This window comes from Charadrius vociferus, unplaced genomic scaffold, assembly GCF_000708025.1.
Source record: "Charadrius vociferus isolate BGI_N301 unplaced genomic scaffold, ASM70802v2 scaffold163, whole genome shotgun sequence".
Taxonomy (NCBI): domain Eukaryota; kingdom Metazoa; phylum Chordata; class Aves; order Charadriiformes; family Charadriidae; genus Charadrius; species Charadrius vociferus.
The window spans coordinates 2,499,088-2,520,132 of NW_009648332.1; the positions used below are offsets into that span (position 1 = coordinate 2,499,088).

The 21,045-nt window shown below is 45.1% G+C and overlaps 1 protein-coding gene across 1 annotated transcript in view; it reads left to right on the forward strand.

Moving 5' to 3' along the window:
* LRP8 (low density lipoprotein receptor-related protein 8, apolipoprotein e receptor) overlaps positions 1-21,045 on the forward strand; it is a 76,813-nt gene that overhangs the window by 44,695 nt on the left and 11,073 nt on the right. The window contains exons 4-9 of the mRNA XM_009884820.1: positions 6,696-7,058; positions 13,488-13,610; positions 13,963-14,085; positions 16,999-17,118; positions 17,248-17,373; positions 19,240-19,411. Of these exons, the coding sequence (XP_009883122.1) occupies positions 6,696-7,058; positions 13,488-13,610; positions 13,963-14,085; positions 16,999-17,118; positions 17,248-17,373; positions 19,240-19,411 (1,027 nt within the window). The remainder of the gene's footprint in view (positions 1-6,695; positions 7,059-13,487; positions 13,611-13,962; positions 14,086-16,998; positions 17,119-17,247; positions 17,374-19,239; positions 19,412-21,045) is intronic.

Below are 21,045 nucleotides of genomic sequence, written 5' to 3' on the forward strand. Positions count from 1 at the left end.
GGGAGTCCTACTGAATCCAAGTGGTCTGTGTACGCAGTAACGTGGGGAGTTGTGTACTGTCACAGGGTCAAGCCCTGTTCAGTAACGCTCTGTTCTGGTTGCTGAAAGAACATTTATATATTCCTTAGAATTATGGAGTTTATGTGATAATATTAGAGCAGCTGCTAGTTTCACGGATGTTATCGGCTGTTTCTGAGGGATTTGGCAAATTGCTGTAATTTGTAAAATTGCCATTTTAATAAGCAAGTCATGTGTGAGGGAATCGGAGTGAGTGTGTCCCATACAGGTTCCAATTTTCAAGTCAGAAAAGAAACCCACAAAACACATCCCCACATTTTTTTTTCCATTTAAATTTTGGCTAGTACCAAACATCTCCAGTCTGATTCAGCTGATTATTTTCCAATCAGAATATAGAAGAGTAGTGATAGGTTCTTGTCCCCACAAGATCCCCATGGAGTGTCTTGGATTTTAGCAAAAAGCTGCACAGTATCAACCTTAGGGATTCTGACCATCCTTTTTTTTTGTTCCTAAGTTGCTTTATTTTACCCCTAAACCCTCTATACTGGACTCACTTGTTCTTATTTTGAGGTCATTCTCAGTCATTTAACCAGAAGAGCCCGTGACAAACTTCCTGACACTTTCCTAGTATGAAGTAAAATTGAGGAGACTACAAGTATGAGTTAGCAACCTTATTGCACATAAGTAAGATTAAAGACAGGGAAGAAATTCAGAGAGTGCAAAGCTTTTGTACATAAGCTGTTTCTCTCCGTAAATTGTGGGGTCATAATTAATTCAATTTTCAGAAAATTAAGCCACTTCATATGAATATATGATTCTCAGGAAATATATTCTAAATCAGTAAATACATTTTTGAGCCAACTATTATTTATCAGCAGGGGCTTTGGCATCTGGTTGCTCCATTATAATTAACTAATACTATGCAAATACTGCTGCAGAGGATGGAAAAATAACTCATTTGTGTTTGAGGAGAGCAGTGTGGCAAAGGCAGTGAGCGCATGCAAATATTAATTTGCAAGCGCGCGTGAAATGGCTCCTTAGCTACATTAGTGATTTGAACAATATCAGGAATTACTATTCCTTCTGCACTCTTCATCTATATGGGCTTTTCGGTATCAATCACCATAGCAACAACCACCGTTAGTAGTGAGACTGCAATTCAGCTGCATTATTCCCTCCATGGGAGGGCTGTCATTTTTTCAGAGCAGTGTGCTTCAAGGTCATCTTCATTTACCTCCATCTCTTTGCTGCCATTCTGGAGGGCAGCTTTCCGTGGGAAACTTGTCCTTCTAGGCATGAATCTATGCTTTTTAAGAGTGGCATTTGACCGAAAATCTGTATGAAATATTCATATATTTGGTAAGCACACCAATTGGCTGGAGACAAAACAAATAGTTTAGATACAATTAAACCTGAAAGTAAATACTAGTTAAATAAAACTAATATGATGACAGCATTAGTAACTGGCCTGGGAATTCCAGCTTAATTTATCCTGTCTGGACTCTGACCTCCCTATCCACAGTCCATCTCAAAAATTAATTTGTGTGGGCTGTGGTGGCTGGGTTTGCACTTTGCGCAGAATACCTGGGCAGATGGAGCATGGGCGTTCCACTCCTGCAGCCATGTGGAGCTCAGATCCTAAACCTTACAGTTTAGGAGAGTTTCTGAAGTCCACCAGCCTCTCCTGCCAGTGGTGAAGTGGTGATAAATCAACAGCGCAGATCTCTCCCTCCCCAATGCAAATGTTAGTATGCGCAAATCATCCTTTGCCTTCTTTAGAAGATCCATTATCAGATTTAAGCAATTAAGAAATTCTGAGCCACGCTATTTTAAGTTGCTTTGGGGAGGGTGTCAGAAAAATGCAGTGTAATAATTCATCTTATTTTCTTGTCTTCAGCATCAGTAATTGCCGTTATCCACTTTACCATAAATTTTACCAAATAATTATCTTTCTTTAAGCCATTCATGTAATTTCAAGTGGAACTGAGTTTTTTGGAGGAGAGAGATGAATTAAATATCTGACTCTTACTGAAAAGCTAGAAAATGTTTAATTAAAGATTAGCAGTGGCAGCAGTTATAGTTCATTGTACATAATTCCCAGCTCCTATTAATGATGGATATCCTGTTTATTTCATATTTTGAGTTTTATCCAGATTTGAGGATCCATGCTTGGTAGAGATGTCTATTGTAGAAACATTATGTATAAGTACATATTTTTTGAAATTAAAGTTCTCAAAAAGTGCTCTGTATCTTTAGAGCATTCTACTTTTCTCTATAAGCACTTAAAAACATGTGGTAGAATTACCTTATTTTTCTTTTTGTGCAGCGCCTGAGCTAAGATTGTCCCTTCTGCACCAGACTACTTACTTAAGCCTCTGGTTAAATCCTGGCTCCAGGCAAAACAGAACCAGCCGATACTGAAACACTAACTCCACAACTGCAGTCTCTCTCTTTTTCTTTTTTTTTTTTTTTTAAACTTCCTCTACCCAAAAACTACTTCTGCTCCACTCTCTTCAAAAGATGTGACAAGGCTGGAGCTGGAGGCTGTGAGGCAAAAACTGTGACAGTTGTCCTCTATGTACTGGTATATAGTACAAGGCAGAAATTAATGCAGAACACCTCTGGTATATAATGCCTATAGGCCAAAGCACATGTACACTATCATTTAGATGTGATGTTTTGCTTCCTAAAACTGTGAAGAACCTTAGCGGATTACAGTACTCTACAAAACTGCTTTTGTAATTACGCTTGTTTATTGCTTTGAAGCCTGTTGGTTAAACACTTCTGGACAAACATTTCCAAGATTTCTACTGGGATCACTTCATGTTTGAAGTAGGTTTTGCACTTTAGAGTGCGACATTTATTAATTTCTTTGGCACTAAGGAAAGTAAGCTAATGTTTGTTTCCTTTGTTTTGCACAAATAAGTTTACACTAGGACAGGCAGCAAATTCACACAATGCAAACAAATTGCTGAAGTCGAAGAAAAAATACCCCAGTGATCATTTAATTACTATTCACACATTTTCTATTGAAATGCTCTGGAGGCAGTGAAATGCTGTAGTGATGGGACTACCTAGGTACCCTGACAGATTTATGAAAGGAGATGTGAAGTAAACTGTCTCTGGGACTTTACTTCCCCATCCTCATCTCTCCAGGTGCTATGTAAGATAATTTGTAGTGCTGCTTTTTAATAGGTTCTTCAAACCAGCACCAAACCATGCAGCAGGGACCCTGAAGAGCACGAGCGTGCTGGCTCTTGCCGAGGTACAGAGGGATTGTAAGCAGCTTTTCTCCTCTGTTGCCTGTTTGTGCCAGAGCAAGTCCCCGAGCGGCTAGAAGCTGCAGACTTTGCTTTATCCTGGCATGCCCTTCGGATTTTAGCTGTCAGAGAGGATAACGGAAGGGTGAGAGGAATTGGGACGTTATCTGCCTTCCCGTGGCCAACAGGAGAGCCAGCTGCACATGGAGATGGATGTCTCTGCTGGAGGCATGTGTGGCCTGGAAGGAGCTGTCCTATTTGAGCTGGTCTGAAGATGGTCATTAGCTCTGTAAATGAAGAAAAGGGCATTTTTATTTCTTGAGTTCACCAGGAGGTGCATAGAGCAGCCTTCTGTAGTGAGGGACTGTCTGCTCCCATTTGGCACTGACACTGTCTGCTAGCACGTGCGCTGCAGAGGCCCCTGTGACAGCTCTGGTGGCTGTCCAGCGGCCTCCTTGTCGTGGCACACTGGTTGCAGCCCATCAGTCTTACTGGTTGTCCCAGCAGCGTACGGCTGCTGTAATTGCAGGCAGGAAGACCTGAGCACAAAGAGTTGCTCTTCTGCCTCCCAAGCCTTGTCCCAGTGCGGGTGATGCCGTCAGTGCTGGTGCCGCTGCCCCTGGCTTTAGCGGCACAAATGAGTTGCAGAGATTGATACCCACCTAAGGACTGTGCTGGTGGGAAGGGGGAGTTGGCAACAGCCAGACTGCTGTGCTAGTTCAGAGGAGGGAGAACTTGTAGGCTCTAGTGTTGTCATCACACTGAGTTTAATTTTTAAAAAGAAATAAAATAATCATGACCATGCGATTTTTCTAGCTAGTAATTCACAAGCTTCACTGAGAAAGTCCTCATGAGAGGTTACAAAAGCTGAACTGCTTCTATTTTCTGGCTGTGATTATCAGTAATTTTATATCTGTACTGGGATTTGTAGGTGCAGAGGAGGAGCTTTTGTGCAAACTTCATTGTCTGTATCCCACACATATGTTTATCAGTCGCTAATTTGCCAATGCAGCAGATTTCTGAAGGGAAATGTCTACAGACAGAAGGAGGGGGTGGAGGTGGGACCAGGAAAACAACGAGGGGAAAAAAGATAGGCTCATTACAGTTGGGGGAAAGGCAATTAATGCACATTTGGAATGTGCAAATCATCACAACCTTACCCAAAAATTAGGGATCAAAGGACTATGCAAAATTTTGCTCACTGATCTGTTTCTAAGCTTCATCAAAATAATGCTAGAAAAGCAATTTCTTCTTCTCAGCCTTGATGTGTTATAGAAACTGCACATAGCCCTAGAAATATTCCTGTTTCTTAATTCCTTTTTAAATAGATTGGTAAGATTGTAACTGTTACCTTAAATTTCTACTTGGTGTTCCATATTATGCATCATCCGAAGAGAGTATTAGGTTATGCAGCTGTGTAGGGTTAATAGATTATTTTATTTCTAGTTGCAGGATAAGGATAGAAAAATATGCTCAATGAAGAAAAAAACAGAATTTGGGTGAAAACCAGAGCATTTCAATGGTCTCAATTCTGCCACGCAAGAGGGGTTTTTTTAGATCGTTCTCCACCAGACTGTGCTCATATTTCAGGTCCTTATGAGAGGTATTCATCTTCTAATATTAGTCGTCTGATCTCAGTTCCCTCCGTTTGGAGAGGAGAAATATTAGCCCCTCCAAGGGACAATTCTTATCCCAAGATAGGTGGCAGGAGTTGCCTGTTGAGGGCATCTCTCTATATCCAAAATACTCTACTGAGTACAGAAGGAGCCTGAGCAACCAACCTCAACCAAGATGATACCTCGTGTCTAACACTAGGTCCTCCTTTGGTAACCACGCTCTGTTGCATTTAATTATTGATATCAAGTTGGGCACGTAGCAGAGTGCAGCTGAGATTCTCCTTAACGTTAGAGGGAGCTTTGGTTGTGTCCAGTGCATAGTAGTGTTGCACCAAGGAAGGCAAACCTCTTTTTCTTCTAATTAGGCAGATTGCTTCTCTGGTAGACACAGTAACATCTGAAAAACCTGGGACTAAATGGGACAGAGCACAGGGCACAAGGGGAGAACTATACATATTGTCACGCTCTGATGTAAAACTGCAGGCTGCTCAGTTTAACAGACAGAGCCCAGCAAGTTTGCAAGCTAGAATGTAAATAGGTACCTTTGTTCAAGTGATCGTGTTCTTAATTGCTAAATAAATATGAGTTTCATTCCCAGGTGTAAAACAGACATAATATTTCGGTAGAATACCACTGGGTTCCTGTTGTTGGCTGAGAGCTGGGTTATGACAACTCTTTTACAGAGATTCTGTTCCTTTCCAGATGCACTCGCCATCACAGCGTTCGGTACCATCTGAACTGTGTGGTTTAGTGTAGGGGCTCTGCAGATATGACAGTAAATAGTTCCGCTTCTGAAGACAAAAAGACCCCCAAGTGCAATGTTTAAAAAAAAAAAAAGTTTATTGTAATTTATTTTTGTATATTTATTGTACTTGTAATTTATCAAAGCCATAACTTGCCTGTAGATGACTGATACTGCAGAAGCAGAATTCTTTTTTAAGTAACTACCTGAAAGTACTTATGGAGCATTTCTTCCAGGGTTTTAGTTCCCCCACACCTCGATGAAATAAAGCGACTGTGAACTGCACGTTTTTGGGAGTACCTGAAAGTTTTAATTTGAGCAAGCTTCTCTGATTCAGCTGTCCATTAGGCTTGCAGAGGAGAGTACTCCACTCAGCTTCTTATCTGACAAACGCCTCATTTGTATGTTAATGTTGAGTTGTGATTTCCAGGGAAGGCATTCAGTGTGTTATAAAGGGCCTTACTGGCAGATTGTAGCTAAATTGATGCTCAACTCACTAAATATTTACCCTACACATCCCACTTAATATGTCCAAAACCAGGCACACTGTGAAATGATGAAACCTGATTCTGTGCTTGTGAAAGTCAGGAAGCTGGTAATGTCAGCATGGAGCAAAGTGAAGCGCTGCGCGAGTCCACCAGCGCGTGCCAGCACACCTCCAGCCCGCCCTGCAATCTCCCCGCTCTTTCGGTGCTGTCACCCCATACACCGGGGTTTCCCTGGCTGCTTTTGCCTCAGCACCAGGGCAGCGCTGCAACTGGCCTCCGACTTTTCCTACCTGCGGTTCTCGCAGCCCTGCTGCCCCTTCTTCAGGGCTGCCCGTGGCCCGTAGAGGATGCGCTGTATAGCACAGCTGGTGAGCTGACCACCGTGTCTTCACCTGTTCCTTGCTATGTAGTTTACCATTGGGAAAAATGTTTTGGGTTAGGACAGCCAAGGTAGTGCTTTTGTGCCCTCACCTTCCCCCTGTCTCAGATATTCCTAATGTGCTAAAGCTGGCACAGTGGTGAGGGGTGGGTTGGAGACCTCACAGCTCACCTGTTTGTTTTTATTCCCAAGCCTGTTCTCCCAATGAGTTCCAGTGCAGTAACAAGTCGTGCATTTCCATCATCTTCGTGTGTGACGGTGACAATGACTGCGGGGATGGCAGTGATGAAAGAAAATGCTCCCCTCTGACCTGCAACCCCAATGAGTTCCAGTGCAACAACAGCGTGTGCATCCCAGAGCTGTGGGTCTGTGATAACCAGCCAGACTGTGAGGATCAGTCAGACGAGTCCGTAGAGAAGTGTGGCTATGATGCCAAGGCCCTCAACACCTGCGCGGCTCATGAGTTCCAGTGCGGCAATGGTGAATGCATCCACCTGAACTGGAAGTGCGACGGGGATGAAGACTGCAAGGACAAGTCTGATGAGCAGGATTGCCGTGAGTGTCTGCAGGGGTAGGGCAGGGCTGAGCGCTTTTCTTTGTTGGGGAGAGAGGCCAGAAGGCTGCTGTGGGCTGTGTTTTTAGGCAAGTCTTTGATGTCTATGCAGCAACTGTGTGCCTGACAAGGAGCGTTTGTTTCCCAAATGGCATGGCTGGGTGCCCAACCCAGCAGGGTCAGGTATATTCCAGACTCCTTTCATGCTTTTTCCTTGAGGATTCAGGGAGGAGGTGCAAGAGCTGTTGGATGGTACCATGCCTCAGAAAAGATCTGTTTCACTAGAAAGACAAGGAATGGAAAATGGGAAAAATGTTCAAAGCCCTCAGGCTGCACGGTGGGGTCACAGCCAGGAGGTTAGAAGCCGCAATGCTAAAGGGAATACATGATCAGCAGAAAAAAATAATTAGTTTTCTGCCTCTGAAGTTAGAGTATACTGAACAAGGCAGTCAAGAGCGGCACCTCTGAAGAATCCAGTTTGAAATGCACTTTGAGCTTGGCTTGATAAAGGCACAGAGCTAATAAATAATGGATTTCTTTTCAGCTGGCTTTATGCATTTAACATGGTGTTGTTCGTGTGTGTGGTGTTTTGAATGTCTCATCCATTTTTAGCCACTAAACTGTTCAAGCTGGTCACTTACCTGAGGAGGGAGAGAGAGACAGACAAGAAAATATGAGCAAAATGTTTTGCTAAAATATTTATAATCACAAGATTGAAATAAAATCAAATATTTACATAGCTGTATATATTTAGCAACTCTGACATTGGGCCACCTCTAGGGAGGAAGACAGCAACCGGCTGCAGAAACCAGACATTTTTGCAAAGATACTTAAGAAAATTTACCACTTTTGCCAGCACTGTGCCCAGGCCGGTGAGCTCAGAGCAGCTGTATGGGAGAGCCCTTCCAAGGAGTGGGGGATCAGACTCTCTCCCAGGCAGAGAGAGGCAGATGTAAATTCAGTGGCTTCTTTAGCAAGAGGAGGAGGATGTAGTAAGTCCCGGACACCACTGTTTACACTGCAGAAGAGCAGGGGCATGAGCCACAGGTAACCATGGAGCTGCTGCACTTTTAAAAGAACCAGGGACTCTTTTAAAAGAGAGGTGAGAGCAGAGTAGGAGAAGCCAAATATGTTTTGTTAGGAAGAGGGCAGCTTTGACTTCTGGGTACAAGGATATCATCTCTGACAACGCAACCGCCTTCTGAGTAGGGATGGGATAGGTGGGATGTCTTTTCCCTCATCTCCAAGGAGGTGATACAGGAACTGACAGAGCTCTTGGGCAGCAGCTACCCAGGCAGTACTTCCAGGGTCTGACTTGCTGTCTGCGCAGCTCCTGGCAGGCAGCGTCGCAGGGACAGTGGAGTCAGAAGACAAAGTTGATTCCTGGTTTCAGTATGAAGTGACAGTAAGGAAGGCAGGCAGGAGCATGTCCAGTGGAGATGCGCACCACTAGCAGGGGCAGCCTGTGTTGGTTGGTGCCCGTTTTCATTCTGAGACTTCCCGCAGACAATCCTCTACTTGCATCCCCTCCGAATCAGGAGGCAGTGGCTAGACCTTTGTCACAAACACAGGTGAAGAATTGGTGTCTGGCACAGGGGTCGTCAGGGTTGCATTCCCTGAAGTGACAGTGACCTGGCAGGATTTCAGACAACTCAAGAGAGGGAAAATAAGCTCCCTTCTATTTCCAAATGGTGAAAAAAGAGGGGAGCAGCTTACAGATGAAATGTCTCTAAAATGGGATTTCAAGCCCTGTTGTTCAACTTAAAATTAATCTTTTTAAGTCTTTTACAAGGCCCATTTACCTTGAGTCTTTGCTGGATGAGCAGAGCGGGACTGTGCCCATGTCCCTTGCTGAGGCAGAGGGAGCGCTCTGTTCCTCAGCTGATTTCCTTGACCTGATGGACACCAGCAATATCCAGCTGAGCTCGGACTGCTGGGACGTGAGGCCCAAAAGGAGCACAGCTCTGACAGTGTCCCTTGGCGACAGAGCAGGTTCTCCAAGTAGCACCTCCAGATATGCCAAGGGCAGCCTCCCTGGGGCAGGGGACGCAGCTGGGCACCGCTGCAGCACAGCACAGTGCTGACAACCAGTGGAGGAAGGAGGAAATGTGGCAGAAGTGACTTGAGGCAATTAGATCCCTGACTAGCAGCGATTTAGCGCCCGAGGGTTTTTTTCCAGTAAGTCTCAGTACAGCTTATCTACTCAGGAGAAACGAGCATGTGAGCTGCTTCTGCTGCTTTCAGTCCTGTGGGCCGGGAAACAGTGGGAGTCAAAGCCTCATGTTTTAGCTACTGCAGTGCTCCTCTGTACGGAGTGCCTGGCTCTGCCCTTTACACCATGCAAACTGGGAGTTGCCCCAGTGCCACAGAGGTGCATAAGTAAGTCTGGTGCTGTTTACACCACAGGGAGGGAAATCTCTAAGGCAGTAGCCAGGAGAGGACTTGTGGCACTGAGTGCTCATGTAGCTGATGGGTCATCTGGGTCAGAGTCAAATCTAATGCTGGTTCCCCATCCTAAATGTAGCTGGTTTTGAGTGCACACAGTCAGAAAGTGACATTTGAGAGCTCTGGATGCACAGCATCACTGTTCATCTGTTGGACTGAAGAGTTTAGGGATTGACCTTTATTATTTTTTTCCTCTCCAGAAATTCTGTTTTTGAGGTCAGTATCGCATGGCATGCAGGGAATTACAGGTGTGTGACACTGCTCCGTCCCCTTAGCAACAGGGATGGCACAAGCGCCGCTAAGTTTGACTTGATTAAAACTGCAGATACCAGCGCTATATCTTCTCTTGCAAATGGGAATCATACAGGGTTTGCATTGTATAAAATAGAGGGATGGAGCTAACGCTTTAAAAAAATGTCACGAGGCCGTCACCAGTCATTCGTTATGATCATTTTGAGGGGATAAATGAGTAGAGCAGAAATGAAGGGTGACAATTGGTGAACAGGTTTTGGCAGCGAGACAGGAAATAAATAGGAGGGAATGAGTCATTTCAGGAAAGCTGTGTGATAACATTTAGCGGTTGGGTTTTTTTCCCTAGCATATATATTCAAATATGTATATATATTTATAAAATGAACATTAGGTTAGATTTATTAGTCTCCAAATCTGGAATGGTTATATTTTAAAATGTCCTTTGTAACTCACATTAGGGCATCCAGAAAGGAGAATAAATAATGCTTACAACTGACAGCTAGAAAACAGATCCCTTGAGACCACACCTGACACTTTTGTGCCTCTGTATTCCTATCTATAAAATGGGATTGATGCATTTTGCAAATGCTGGGATTTTCTTGGGATTAAGTTAATTTGGGGGGGAAAAAAACAAGAAACGTGAGAAACACAGGCTCAGGCTTGGAATCTGGAATATACCCGCTGACTTTGAGCAGTACAGCTTTGTGCCCAGTATTTGCAAATGGGACGTGTGTCGGTTTAAGTGTGCCTGTTAATTTAGCAGGGCATTAGTAAACTGTTTCATATTTGATTTGAGGAGCAGAGGAGATGGCTATAAAACTGCTGAGGTTTCACTGACTTTAAACCCCCCAAAATAGCACAGCAATTTTCTGAACATCTTGTGCAAATTAACGGCACAGCTCTTCCCTCTCCTTGCGCTATTTCTCTGCGTTGGGAATGACCCTGATGGTGACCTGCTGTCAAGTCTGCCAGTGGTGCTGAGATGGGTTTGCGGCCTGGCTTCAGGATAACAAATTTCCTGGCCCTCTCCCCTCAAGGTTATGATCTCTAGGCCAGGTATAAAAATAGCATTCTCTCTCCTCCTACTGAAAAATGCACCAAAAGAGAAATGCTGTATGAGCATTTTAATAGTTTTGTGATCAGTAAGAGTTGTTACTGTATCTCCTGGGTTTGGATGTCCATTAAGAGGCTCAGGGGCTATTCCTCAAAGGTCTGAACTTCCTCAGCTCTGCTGGAGTGAGAAGTGAGCCAGGAGACCAAGCCTGCTCTCCAAACTTCTGTCTTTTCTTCTTGAAGCAAAAGCTTTGTGCAATGATGTTGTACAGTCCCACATCTGTGTTTTGCAGTCCTTGTGGCAACCACGCTGGGAGCTGTGCTGTCATTTTTCTCAGTCTTGTGGTGCTTTTGCAACGTCATCTTTGCAGTTCCTGCAAAATTCTCCTTCATTTAAATTTGGTTTAGGATTAGAAACCTTTCTATTCTTAGCATCTAGCTATAACTGCTTTCTAGAAGAGCTTTGAAGATTATAACTGAAGACAATTAGTAGGTTTTATAACGCCTGCCTTCCAAATCAGTAGCTGTTGTCATGCAGATTTACTTGATAAACTGGAGACCTGTTCCTACTACAGGAAAGACAAGATCCCTATTGGCTTTAATCACATGTAGCAATTTTTTGAGGGGTTAATACTTATGGTTAGAAATGGAGGACCATATTTTCCTGTCTCCACATCTAGAAGTTGCTACAGAAAAGGTGAAGTAAACTGTTTTTCATGTTGGGGGTGAAGACAAGAAATACTTGTGGCAAGGGAATTTTCGGCTAGACAGTAGGAAGAGCTTTGCAATGTCTAAGGTTTAGCTTGGAAGAGGTTGGGATTGCCCAGGGAGAAGGTGGTTTCTCCATCGTCAGGGCTTTCTCCAGACAGGTGGTTGTACGTGGCCAGAGGAAAAGTGCCTCTGCCCCCTTGCAGGAGCTCTCAGTGCCATTTCCAGATCTGTGGTCTGTGATTATCCCAGACTACAGCTTTGTTTCCTCCTCTCCTTCATTTTTCTCCATTTAGAGCAGCAGTTCCCACATGCTTAGTTTGGAGCTACTGTCCCAGATGTCCCACTGAGGTTTCCCATTTCTGTGCCTTGGTTTATTAGCTGAAATGTGGCAACACAGCTGGTCCCATAACTATGCTTATTGCTTGTGATTTTTATCTCGCTTTGCAACTTTTTATGAATATAGTGCATATGGCTTTCCTCTCCAAGGAGCAGTGCTATTTCCAAACTTTTCTCGTGTGAATACTGTGTATTTCTGAAGGCAGGATTTCTCCCTTCCCCCACCAGCCCTGCATTTGTGGCTTTTCCTGTCTCTTGTGCCCTTCGCTGGCTGAATATGATGCACTAGAGCTAAGCCCAGTGAAGCAGTCGTGGATCTGGATCCTGCATCCTGTGGGATGCAATCACCAGTGCTGACCCTTTGTGCAACTAATACTTTATGGTATTGATGCAAGCTCACTTCATGCTTATGGCTCTTCCTGCATTATCTGAAAGTAGTAATTTTTGTATTAGAACTAGTTTGTCAAATTGTCAAGGAAGGTCTGCCACGTAGCTCTTGCCTCCCACGTAGTAACATCAGTTCTGACCTCCTCTAGCTATTGAGAGGCAGTGATTTTCTGCCATATGATACCAGGATGCAATCAGCAAGATGGAAAGGCTAGAATCAAGAGCTCTCCAGGGTGCACTGCCTTAATAGGATTTTAAGAAAACATCTGCAAGATGGGCCCCTTAGAAGTAAGCTGCATAACATGTCCCAGGAACGAGGAGCCTGTTTTGCCAGTGAACTACAGGCTGCAGCCCTTTGCTGGCTGGCCGTTGTCAATGCAAGTCTGGTCCCAGCAAGGGAGGTCTCTCACTTAGTGTAACCTTGGGGAGGGAAACATGACTGCTTTTAGTATGGTCAGTGCAGCTGTCTGTTTTATTTTTTTCCCCAACTTTGCTGGTCATCAGATCTGTTTTGAGTCTGTAACAAGCTGACCTGGGCAAATAAGCTTCAGGCTTGAAACCTGGCCTGACGCTGTGGAGATGTTTTTGGCCTATAACCCCAAGAAACACTAAGCCGCAGTACAGTGGAGCTCTTCTGCCTTCCAGTGGTCTGTTATCTTATGGTCATTTAGTAACCCAAATGACGATGTCTGTGTTGCTGGCTTCTTCCCTAGTGTGAGCACATTGGCTTTGGCAGAGAGAGTCAACACATGTCTCTTGCCCATGCCCTTAGCCTGAACATGTTTTGAAATACATCTTAAATATTTTTTCTGAAGGAAGGAGGGCTGAGGAGCCGTTGCCTTTGCCTCCCCAGTGCCACTCTGCACTCCTAGTTGGAAAGCAGCCTGCCCTATCACATAGACTGAAGACCCCAGAGGGGCTCCTGTGCTGACAATTTTGCTGCCCACTTGCTTTCTTGTGTCTCGCCCAAGAAGCTTCGTGGCCTGTACTGATGCTGTTTTGACTAGATCTGTTCATATGGGCTTTGGGCTCTTTTCCCAAGAACGCAGAGGATGATCTGGGATGGCAGAGAGGCACAGGACAGTGGCTGAGTGGAAACAGCCAATGCTCTGTGCCATTTGCTGACAAAGGGTGCAAAACTCCAGCAGTGTCAGATACATGGCTAAAAGGTACCACACAGAAGATTAAAGTTGTGTGCACAAAAGATTAGTCTTGTGTGGCTAATGCTTGAATGTGTTGTCTTAAAGCTCTGGTGACCTGTCGGCCAGATGAATTCCAGTGTGGTGATGGGACCTGTATCCACGGAGCAAAGCAGTGTGACAAGGTGCATGACTGTCCTGACAACAGCGACGAGGCAGGCTGTGTCCAAGGTAGGTACAGACAGCTCTGCACTCCTCATGCTCTGTGGTGTAAGCCTGCAAGAACTGTGTGGCCACTGGAAAGGGAAGAGACCTGTGCTGCTCCTCTGGGCCATGGCAGGCTGCTTTCTGTAGAGAGTTTTAAGCCGTTCTGGCAGCGGGGTTGCTTGGGAGAGGTGATTGTGCTGACCAGGCAGACTGCATGTCTTGAAAAATTCCTTGCATGATACTCAGACTTAATGTTCATTTGCTTAATCTCATCCCATTTCTGCTAATGACACCCTCTTGAAGCTTTATGTCAGGCTTTTTGTTGTCATGAGCCTCGTCTAACTTAGTTGCTTTCCTCTCTTGCCCAACATGACAGAGTCAGCATGTGAAAGTCCCAGCAAGTTTCAGTGTAAGAGTGGAGAGTGCATTGACGGAGGCAAAGTGTGCGATTCACATAGAGACTGCAGGGACTGGTCTGACGAGCCTCTGAAAGAATGTGGTACAGTACTTGCCTTCTACGTGTTGCTCCTGTTGTAACTGCTTCCCCTCTCCTCCATCTGGTGCTCACAGCTTTGAGTGTAACCACATGTAGCTGCTAATGCTATTTCTCACTCTGCTCCTCTTTCCTTGCCTTTATTCTCTCATCACCCTTCATATGAATATAATTAGTAGCCTAGTCTGATCATCTGCAAGTTTGAACTGTGCCCTTCTCAGCTCAGCTTTTATTCTGGGAGAGATGTATGAACTGAGCACAGGACTAGGAACCAGGAATTCCCCCTCTCCCCATATACTAGTGTCTTCCACAGCACAGAGCAGTTTATTTAGCCTCATTGCCTAAATTATCTTGGAATTGTAAGATGGTGATAACATCATAAAGATTTAGCACTGGAAACATGCTTTGAAGCTGAAAACACATAGAGTGGCAGTAATCACTGAGAAATGACTTCTGCCATTTCTGGGTTTTACATGTTGTTGCTGCTTCCCTTAGAAATGACAGCAGGTTACTCTCTGCAGCATCCTGCCAGCTCTGGGCTAGTGAGAATGAGCCAAGCCATGAGAGCTGGGTCTGCATGAGGGCTGTCAGTCAGCAGAATGGAAAGCGCAGGACAGAGAGCTGTGCCACTCTCCCTTGGGCGGCCCCTCTCTCACCTTTCCCACCAGGCATTGTGGGCACCAGCCCCAAATTGGAGCATTACTCAAACACATTTGTTTTTTTTTTCCTACTGCAGGCATCCCTTTCCATGACATCATGGAGCACCAGTAGCATGGAGCTCAGCGCCAGCTTCTTAAATAACTCACATTAAGGAAGAACTGTCAATCTGTCCTCTGTATCAGACAAGTGTGTGTGCATGCCTAGTGAGGATGCTCTTACCTTGTGCTTTCAGTATGCCCGTGCTTTCTTCCACACTAATCTACATCTCCCTGTCTTTCTGAGTGGGTGTTGCAACTTGTCTGTCTGTGGAGGTCTCCCAACAAAGCTGGCAGCTCAGTTTGGCTCCGGAGACCAGGCAGTGGCACAGCACAGCTGGGCTTAGTGCTCAGCCTTACAGTGGTGCCATGGCCGACCTGGTGCAGTCCCAGGCTGGCAGTGAAGTGTCATTTGAGTTAGGCAGCTGAGCAGACAACAGCCCCAAAGGAAAGATGTTTCTTTAAGAGTGCAGAATGGTGTGGATTGTTGTGAATGTAATGCCCACCCACAAGTAATCCATGCAGAAGGCAGGAGGTGCAGGGAATGCTCCTCATCTTGGTGTGTCTGTCTAGCACTGTGCTAGACACTGCAGTGCCCTCCGAGATTCCCAAAGAAAAGCACGGCAGAAGGCAGAACATCACTTGTCTCATTTTAGGCAGGCAGTGAATATACTGCTGAAGTTTGGGTAATGGGCAGCAGCTTCCTAGCAGAAAGAGAACAGGCTAACGTCTCTGCGTGGCTCCTCCTCAGCTCCTATTGAGAAGTGCAGCGAGTGAACCAGCACTTCATTTACAGTCTCTAAACCCATTCCACAAAGCACCTCTGAAACCAAGGGAATCATCTGAGTGAGGGTTTGCTTGTTAGTCGAAACAGCCTTTGTAGTATTTTGCAGACACCTGTTGTGCATGTTTATGATCCAATTTGCTAGAAGCCTATGCAATTGTAGGAATAGGTGATACCCATTAATAAACATCGTTGAACAGTGACAACACACAATGTAACTCTGTGGACACCTTCTGGGAGCCTAGTGAACGTGCTCTATTAATAATGTATTGATATCTGTATGTGTGTGTCTTTGATAGGAGGGTGAAAGCATCCCAGAGCTGAGATGGAGTTCCTTCTGGCATGATACTTTCTTAGTCTTACTGACTTAATTGGCTTGTGGTTGTTTTCATTGTCTTCCAAGAGCACTGGTTTAATGGCTCCGCTGTACTGCTCACCTGGAGTGTGCAAGGAAGCAAGAAGTAAAAGATAAATGAAAAATTTGTTTAAATTGCATTACAGATTGAAGCAAATCAGTTTTGTTTGTTCTAGTGAGCCCTCTATCCCTGAAATCCCACAGCTGCTCTTCAGCAGTCTTTCTTAGGGAGAAGAGTTTCTCTTCACCTTGTGTAGGTTAATTACAACAACAAGAAATGTTATTTCTGACAGGAAACCAGCTTTCCTCAACCTCTCATTCAGTTCTAGTTACAATGATCCATTTAGTCTGTTTTTCATTTCAGCACTTGAAAGCAGGATCAGAGAGATGACCTTGGATTAGACAGGGACCCAGGAGAGGGTGGGGGCTGTTGCTTCATAAATTGCACACTTGGGCTGATGCAGGCTGCCAGCAGAGACTGTCGTGTGGGAGGACTGTATCTCAGTGCTAATGGGGTATCTCTGACAGACTGTACTTTGGTGTTTTCTGGAATCTTCACATAGGTCATTCCTTGGAGCTAGATGGGAAAATAGTACAGTATTTCAAAATAGCTGGCCCCTGGGAGATGAGACTCCCCCAGCATGAATTATTAAAGCTCAGAGAGACTGTTCAGAAAAGTCAACATGAACTAGCGCATGGGAAGAAGGAGTCTCCTGGAGGGAGCCCTTGGGTCCCTTGGAAGTTTCTCACATGTGGCAGAACATGCTCAAAGCAGCAGCTCTCTGATGGGATGAGATGCAGAGATTCACGTACGCTGTATCCCCAGGGCTCTCTGTTCGTTTAGCCACTAGCTTTCAGTCCAAATGATCCTACAGTGTTGCTTTGGAATAATAAAGGGCAAGAAAGTGATACGGTGGTGACTTCCTATCTGTGAAGTCACTTGTGTGCTCCAAGGGGCCAGCTCCTGGCTACCAAAAGCTGATAGATATGGGAAAAATTCTGAGGACCTTGACCTCTCTTAATTTTACTCTATCTTACAACTAAAAGCCCTCCTTTATCATAGATGATCCGTATATCCCTTCCAGGTATTAATGAATGCTCTATGAACAACGGTGGTTGCTCACACATATGCAAAGACTTGAAGATTGGTTATGAATGTGAATGCCCGCCCGGATACAAGCTTCTGGATAAAAAAACGTGTGGAGGTAATTTACATGCAAACAGCAGTCCCTTGTGTTTCACCATACAGAGACGTGATTATATTCACTTCAGCATTGCTCCATCACAGATGGTTTGATTTCAAGTTATTGATGGGTTTCAAACACTCCTTTCAGACATAGATGAATGTGAGAATCCAGACGCTTGTAGCCAGATCTGCATTAATTACAAAGGGGACTACAAATGCGAGTGCTACGAGGGATATGAGATGGACACCCTGTCGAAGAACTGCAAAGCTGTAGGTAAGACAACCCCACAGGCACTTAAACTCTGCTTGCTCAACATCACATCTCCGATAAGAAAACATGCTTGCGGGGCTGAGGCTAGGCGAACAGAAACAAAAGGGAACTAGCAAAGCAAGCAAGCAAAGACATTTCATTTTGAGCAGCACAGAACTGCTGCAATGATAGCAGATGCGTCTCTAGGCAAGAACTACTGATCATGCAGATCAGAATATTTTAACAGTGTACAGAGCGAGATTACAGTCACTACTTGGCTGTTTGAAGCTGAAACTAGAAAAGAAAGTCTCTTGACAGGTGTTATTAAAAACAGTGCAGCAAAAACATTTAGTGGTAGTAGTACTAAAAGGAAGAAAACATACCAATTAAAGCGTGGTAGGTTAGCCACCTCTCCACCCTCCCAGCCTCTTACGCCAATACCAACATGAACACCAGCAGTTTGCTTGACCTTATTGCAAAAATGAGTGTCAGTGTTAGAGGGACAGAAAGTTGAATTGTGCAAGACTGAGTATTGGCCGTGCTGAAGGTTTCTTGAATGGCAACAGTGGGTCTCTTGGGGAAGGGTGAGTTGTCTGTAATAAAAAATAGCTTCTCTAGTGTTATCCTGCACATCCATGTGGCCTCTTTTTCCCAAGTTCTATATGGTATGTACAGTGTCCAGCTGTCCTCATAAAGTCTGTTAGTCTCACACCTGCAGTGAGTTAGGACTGACCTAAATTCTGGGACACTGATCTGCTTGTTGGTTAGAAAATTCTGTTCTGTCTGAGAGTCTGTGCTGGGAACCCTGCAGCACCACATATTCCAGACCTAGAACCTTGTCCCAGCTCTTCCCTTTCAGTATTGTGCTCCTCATTCCCCTTTTGTCCTTCCCAGTGGAAAGAAGCTCTTCACTAGGATCTTCTACTGGCCACTGTTAGAGACAAACCAGTCTAACCCACTAAAGCTCGTTCTGAGCCTCCCATCCTCCTACCTCAAACAGAGAGGTGAACAAAGAGTGAACTAAAGCTTTAGCTGTTTGACTCATAACTTATTTTAGTGACACTTAAGAACATAGAGAATCACCTCGCAAAGGGCAAAGATGTGCACCTCTTGATTTGAGCCTAGATATGTAGGTACTTGCCTCCCACAGTAGGAAACCAGACTCCAATGGGGTCCACTGTGAAAAACTGTGGAGGCTTAGGTGCTGGCTGTGGTCTTCTGAGCAAAATAACTATTGGGTTTCCACATGTCCTGCTCTCCTGTCAGCATCATGCTCCATGAGAGGCGCTGGCCTGGGATCGCGACTACAGTAGCTGTATCACCAGCACCCAGGCTGCAGGCTCTGGCCCTACAAAAAAGAGATGTGAACTGCCTGAGCCCAAGTGCTCAGGTGGACTGTGCGAGTTCTGTATGTACGTAACGGTCAAAAAATCCTCCCTGGCAACCAGTCCTGGCTTTGCTGGATTCAATGGGGCTCTATCATGCCACATACCTTTGGCTGTCTCCCTTCCCTCCAGCCAACCCAGAGGGCTGTCTCTTCCTTGTCCTGACCATGAGCCACCAAAGTGTGGCCCGTGTATTTTGTACCTAAAATGCGTAATTGACGGTGAGAACATTCCCCAGAATTTTGCTTGTGGCTTAGCAGAATGGGCAGACCCAGAGCCAGTGTGCATCTAGTAGTGACCGCAGAGGTGCTGCAGTCCTCCGTGCCCATGTGTGATAGCTCTTCCTCTGGAAGCCGTTTACATTTGCTTCTGGTGCAGTGTAAAGCTTCCTTACAAAGCAGAACTAGCAGTGACTGATAGTTCTGTTGGTGTTTGAGAAATGAAAGCTGAATCCAGCCCTTGGGCCAGCTGCTAAAATGACAAATGCGCTTATTTTCTGTGGTAGGCAAGAGTCCATACCTGATCTTCACCAATCGCCATGAGGTCCGTAAGATAGACTTAGTGAAAAGGGACTACTCTCGCATCATTCCCATGTTGAAGAATGTCGTGGCGCTGGACGTGGAGGTGGCAACAAATAGAATATATTGGTGTGATTTGTTCTACCGAAAAATCTACAGGTAAGGAGCAAGAGAGGATGTGTGTTTTGGTACCTTTCCAAAGCTGTGGATCAATCTATACCCCTTAAGGATTGTCTGCAGAGAACAATGCAGGGTACAGTGAACCTGAGGGCTTTTTTTCCAGTTACTGGGTTACCTGTTGTGGCCCAGACCTCGTAAGCTTTTTCAGTAATTGATAACGAAATCAGGAGCTTGTGCAGTTATCTGGTTTGGTAATACAGGAAGGCTTTTTGTCAATAATAGGTCCTGGGCAATAGATAGATTTGTGCAATTACACGTAGACTCTTGTTTAATGAATCATAATACTGCTAAGCAATGCTGCCTGAGACTGCTGCTGTGCTGTGTGCTTGCTGTACGTGAAACCACAAACGACTTCGCATCTGAAAGCACAAAGGAGGCAAATGGTGGGAGCGAGGAGGAGGCAACAGAGATACTAGCTGCCCACGGTAGTCTCTGGTAGACTGGGTTTAAATTCACAGCACTTGACCGCAGTACACATTCTGTAATTCTCATTCTCCCTTCAGCTGATTTTATGGCATCCATCACGGTATTATGTACTGGGGCTTGTGAGTGTGCCCAGTCAAAAATGCATTTAATTTATGCGCTGAAAATCCCCCGTGTATATTCTGATTTGCAGAGCTATTGCACCCTATTGCAGCTTCTACAGTGATTTGTTCTGGATTTTAGCTAATGATCAGGCAAAGGTCGATTGGTTTCAGTGTGTGGGAGCCAAGCCAGGGTTTCTGCAGGCTGTGGTAGCTCCCATGCCATTGGCAGGGAAATTTGCCCAGGCTGCGCTGAGCGTTAAGCACTCAAGTAGCTGGGCAGGTACCCCGAGCGGCCCTGTGGGGCTCTGAAAATGGGGAGATGGTTCAGAAGAAAGCTGGCTGCTTTCACTGTGTCTGACTCTGTAGGCACAGGCAGGGGTGGGTAAGGGCTTCATATTCATACGTAGAGAGTTGTTCAAGACACACTGGTCCTTCTGCAGCTCTCTGACAGTGAAGGCACTGGGGACCCCTGACTGTACCAACTCTTTCTTTTTCCAAACAGCAGAATTTTTCTTACTTGCTCCGACTTGCATTAGCTTTGTTGTAAGTCCTGCCTTTTCTGCAGAGCAACCTGTGCAATCATAACTACTTAACAACGTTCCTGTTTAAGATACTGCTACTGTCACCAATATCAAACACTTCTAAACAAAAGGCTACCATGTCCTTCCAGCAGAGAACAGGACTCCACCTGCAGGAGTCCTGTGGGGAAAAGCAGTCTATAGTTGTAAGAGGCTATTGGAAGGTAAAAACTATGGTACAGGAGGTAATTGCTAGCAAGAGTTCCCGTCTGTCTTAACGATCACCTCACTTGCCTTTACGGTCCCTCTCCTATTGAGGTGATGTCCCCGTTGGGGTGTCAGAAGATATTTTACAGTATTTAGTTACTGGGAGAATTGAAATGTCACCTCTATTTCAGCCCTCCCATTCTGAAAGCCTCAGGAGCCTCACTTGGCTTCCTCAGCAGTGCAGCAAGTCCCGTTAAGGATACAGCACCGCAGCTCGCCGCAGTGGTGGTCAGGAAGCGGGAACATGGCTGTTTCACTGGGCAGGAACTAATTCATCCGGAGTTGTATAGTCAGAACGTGT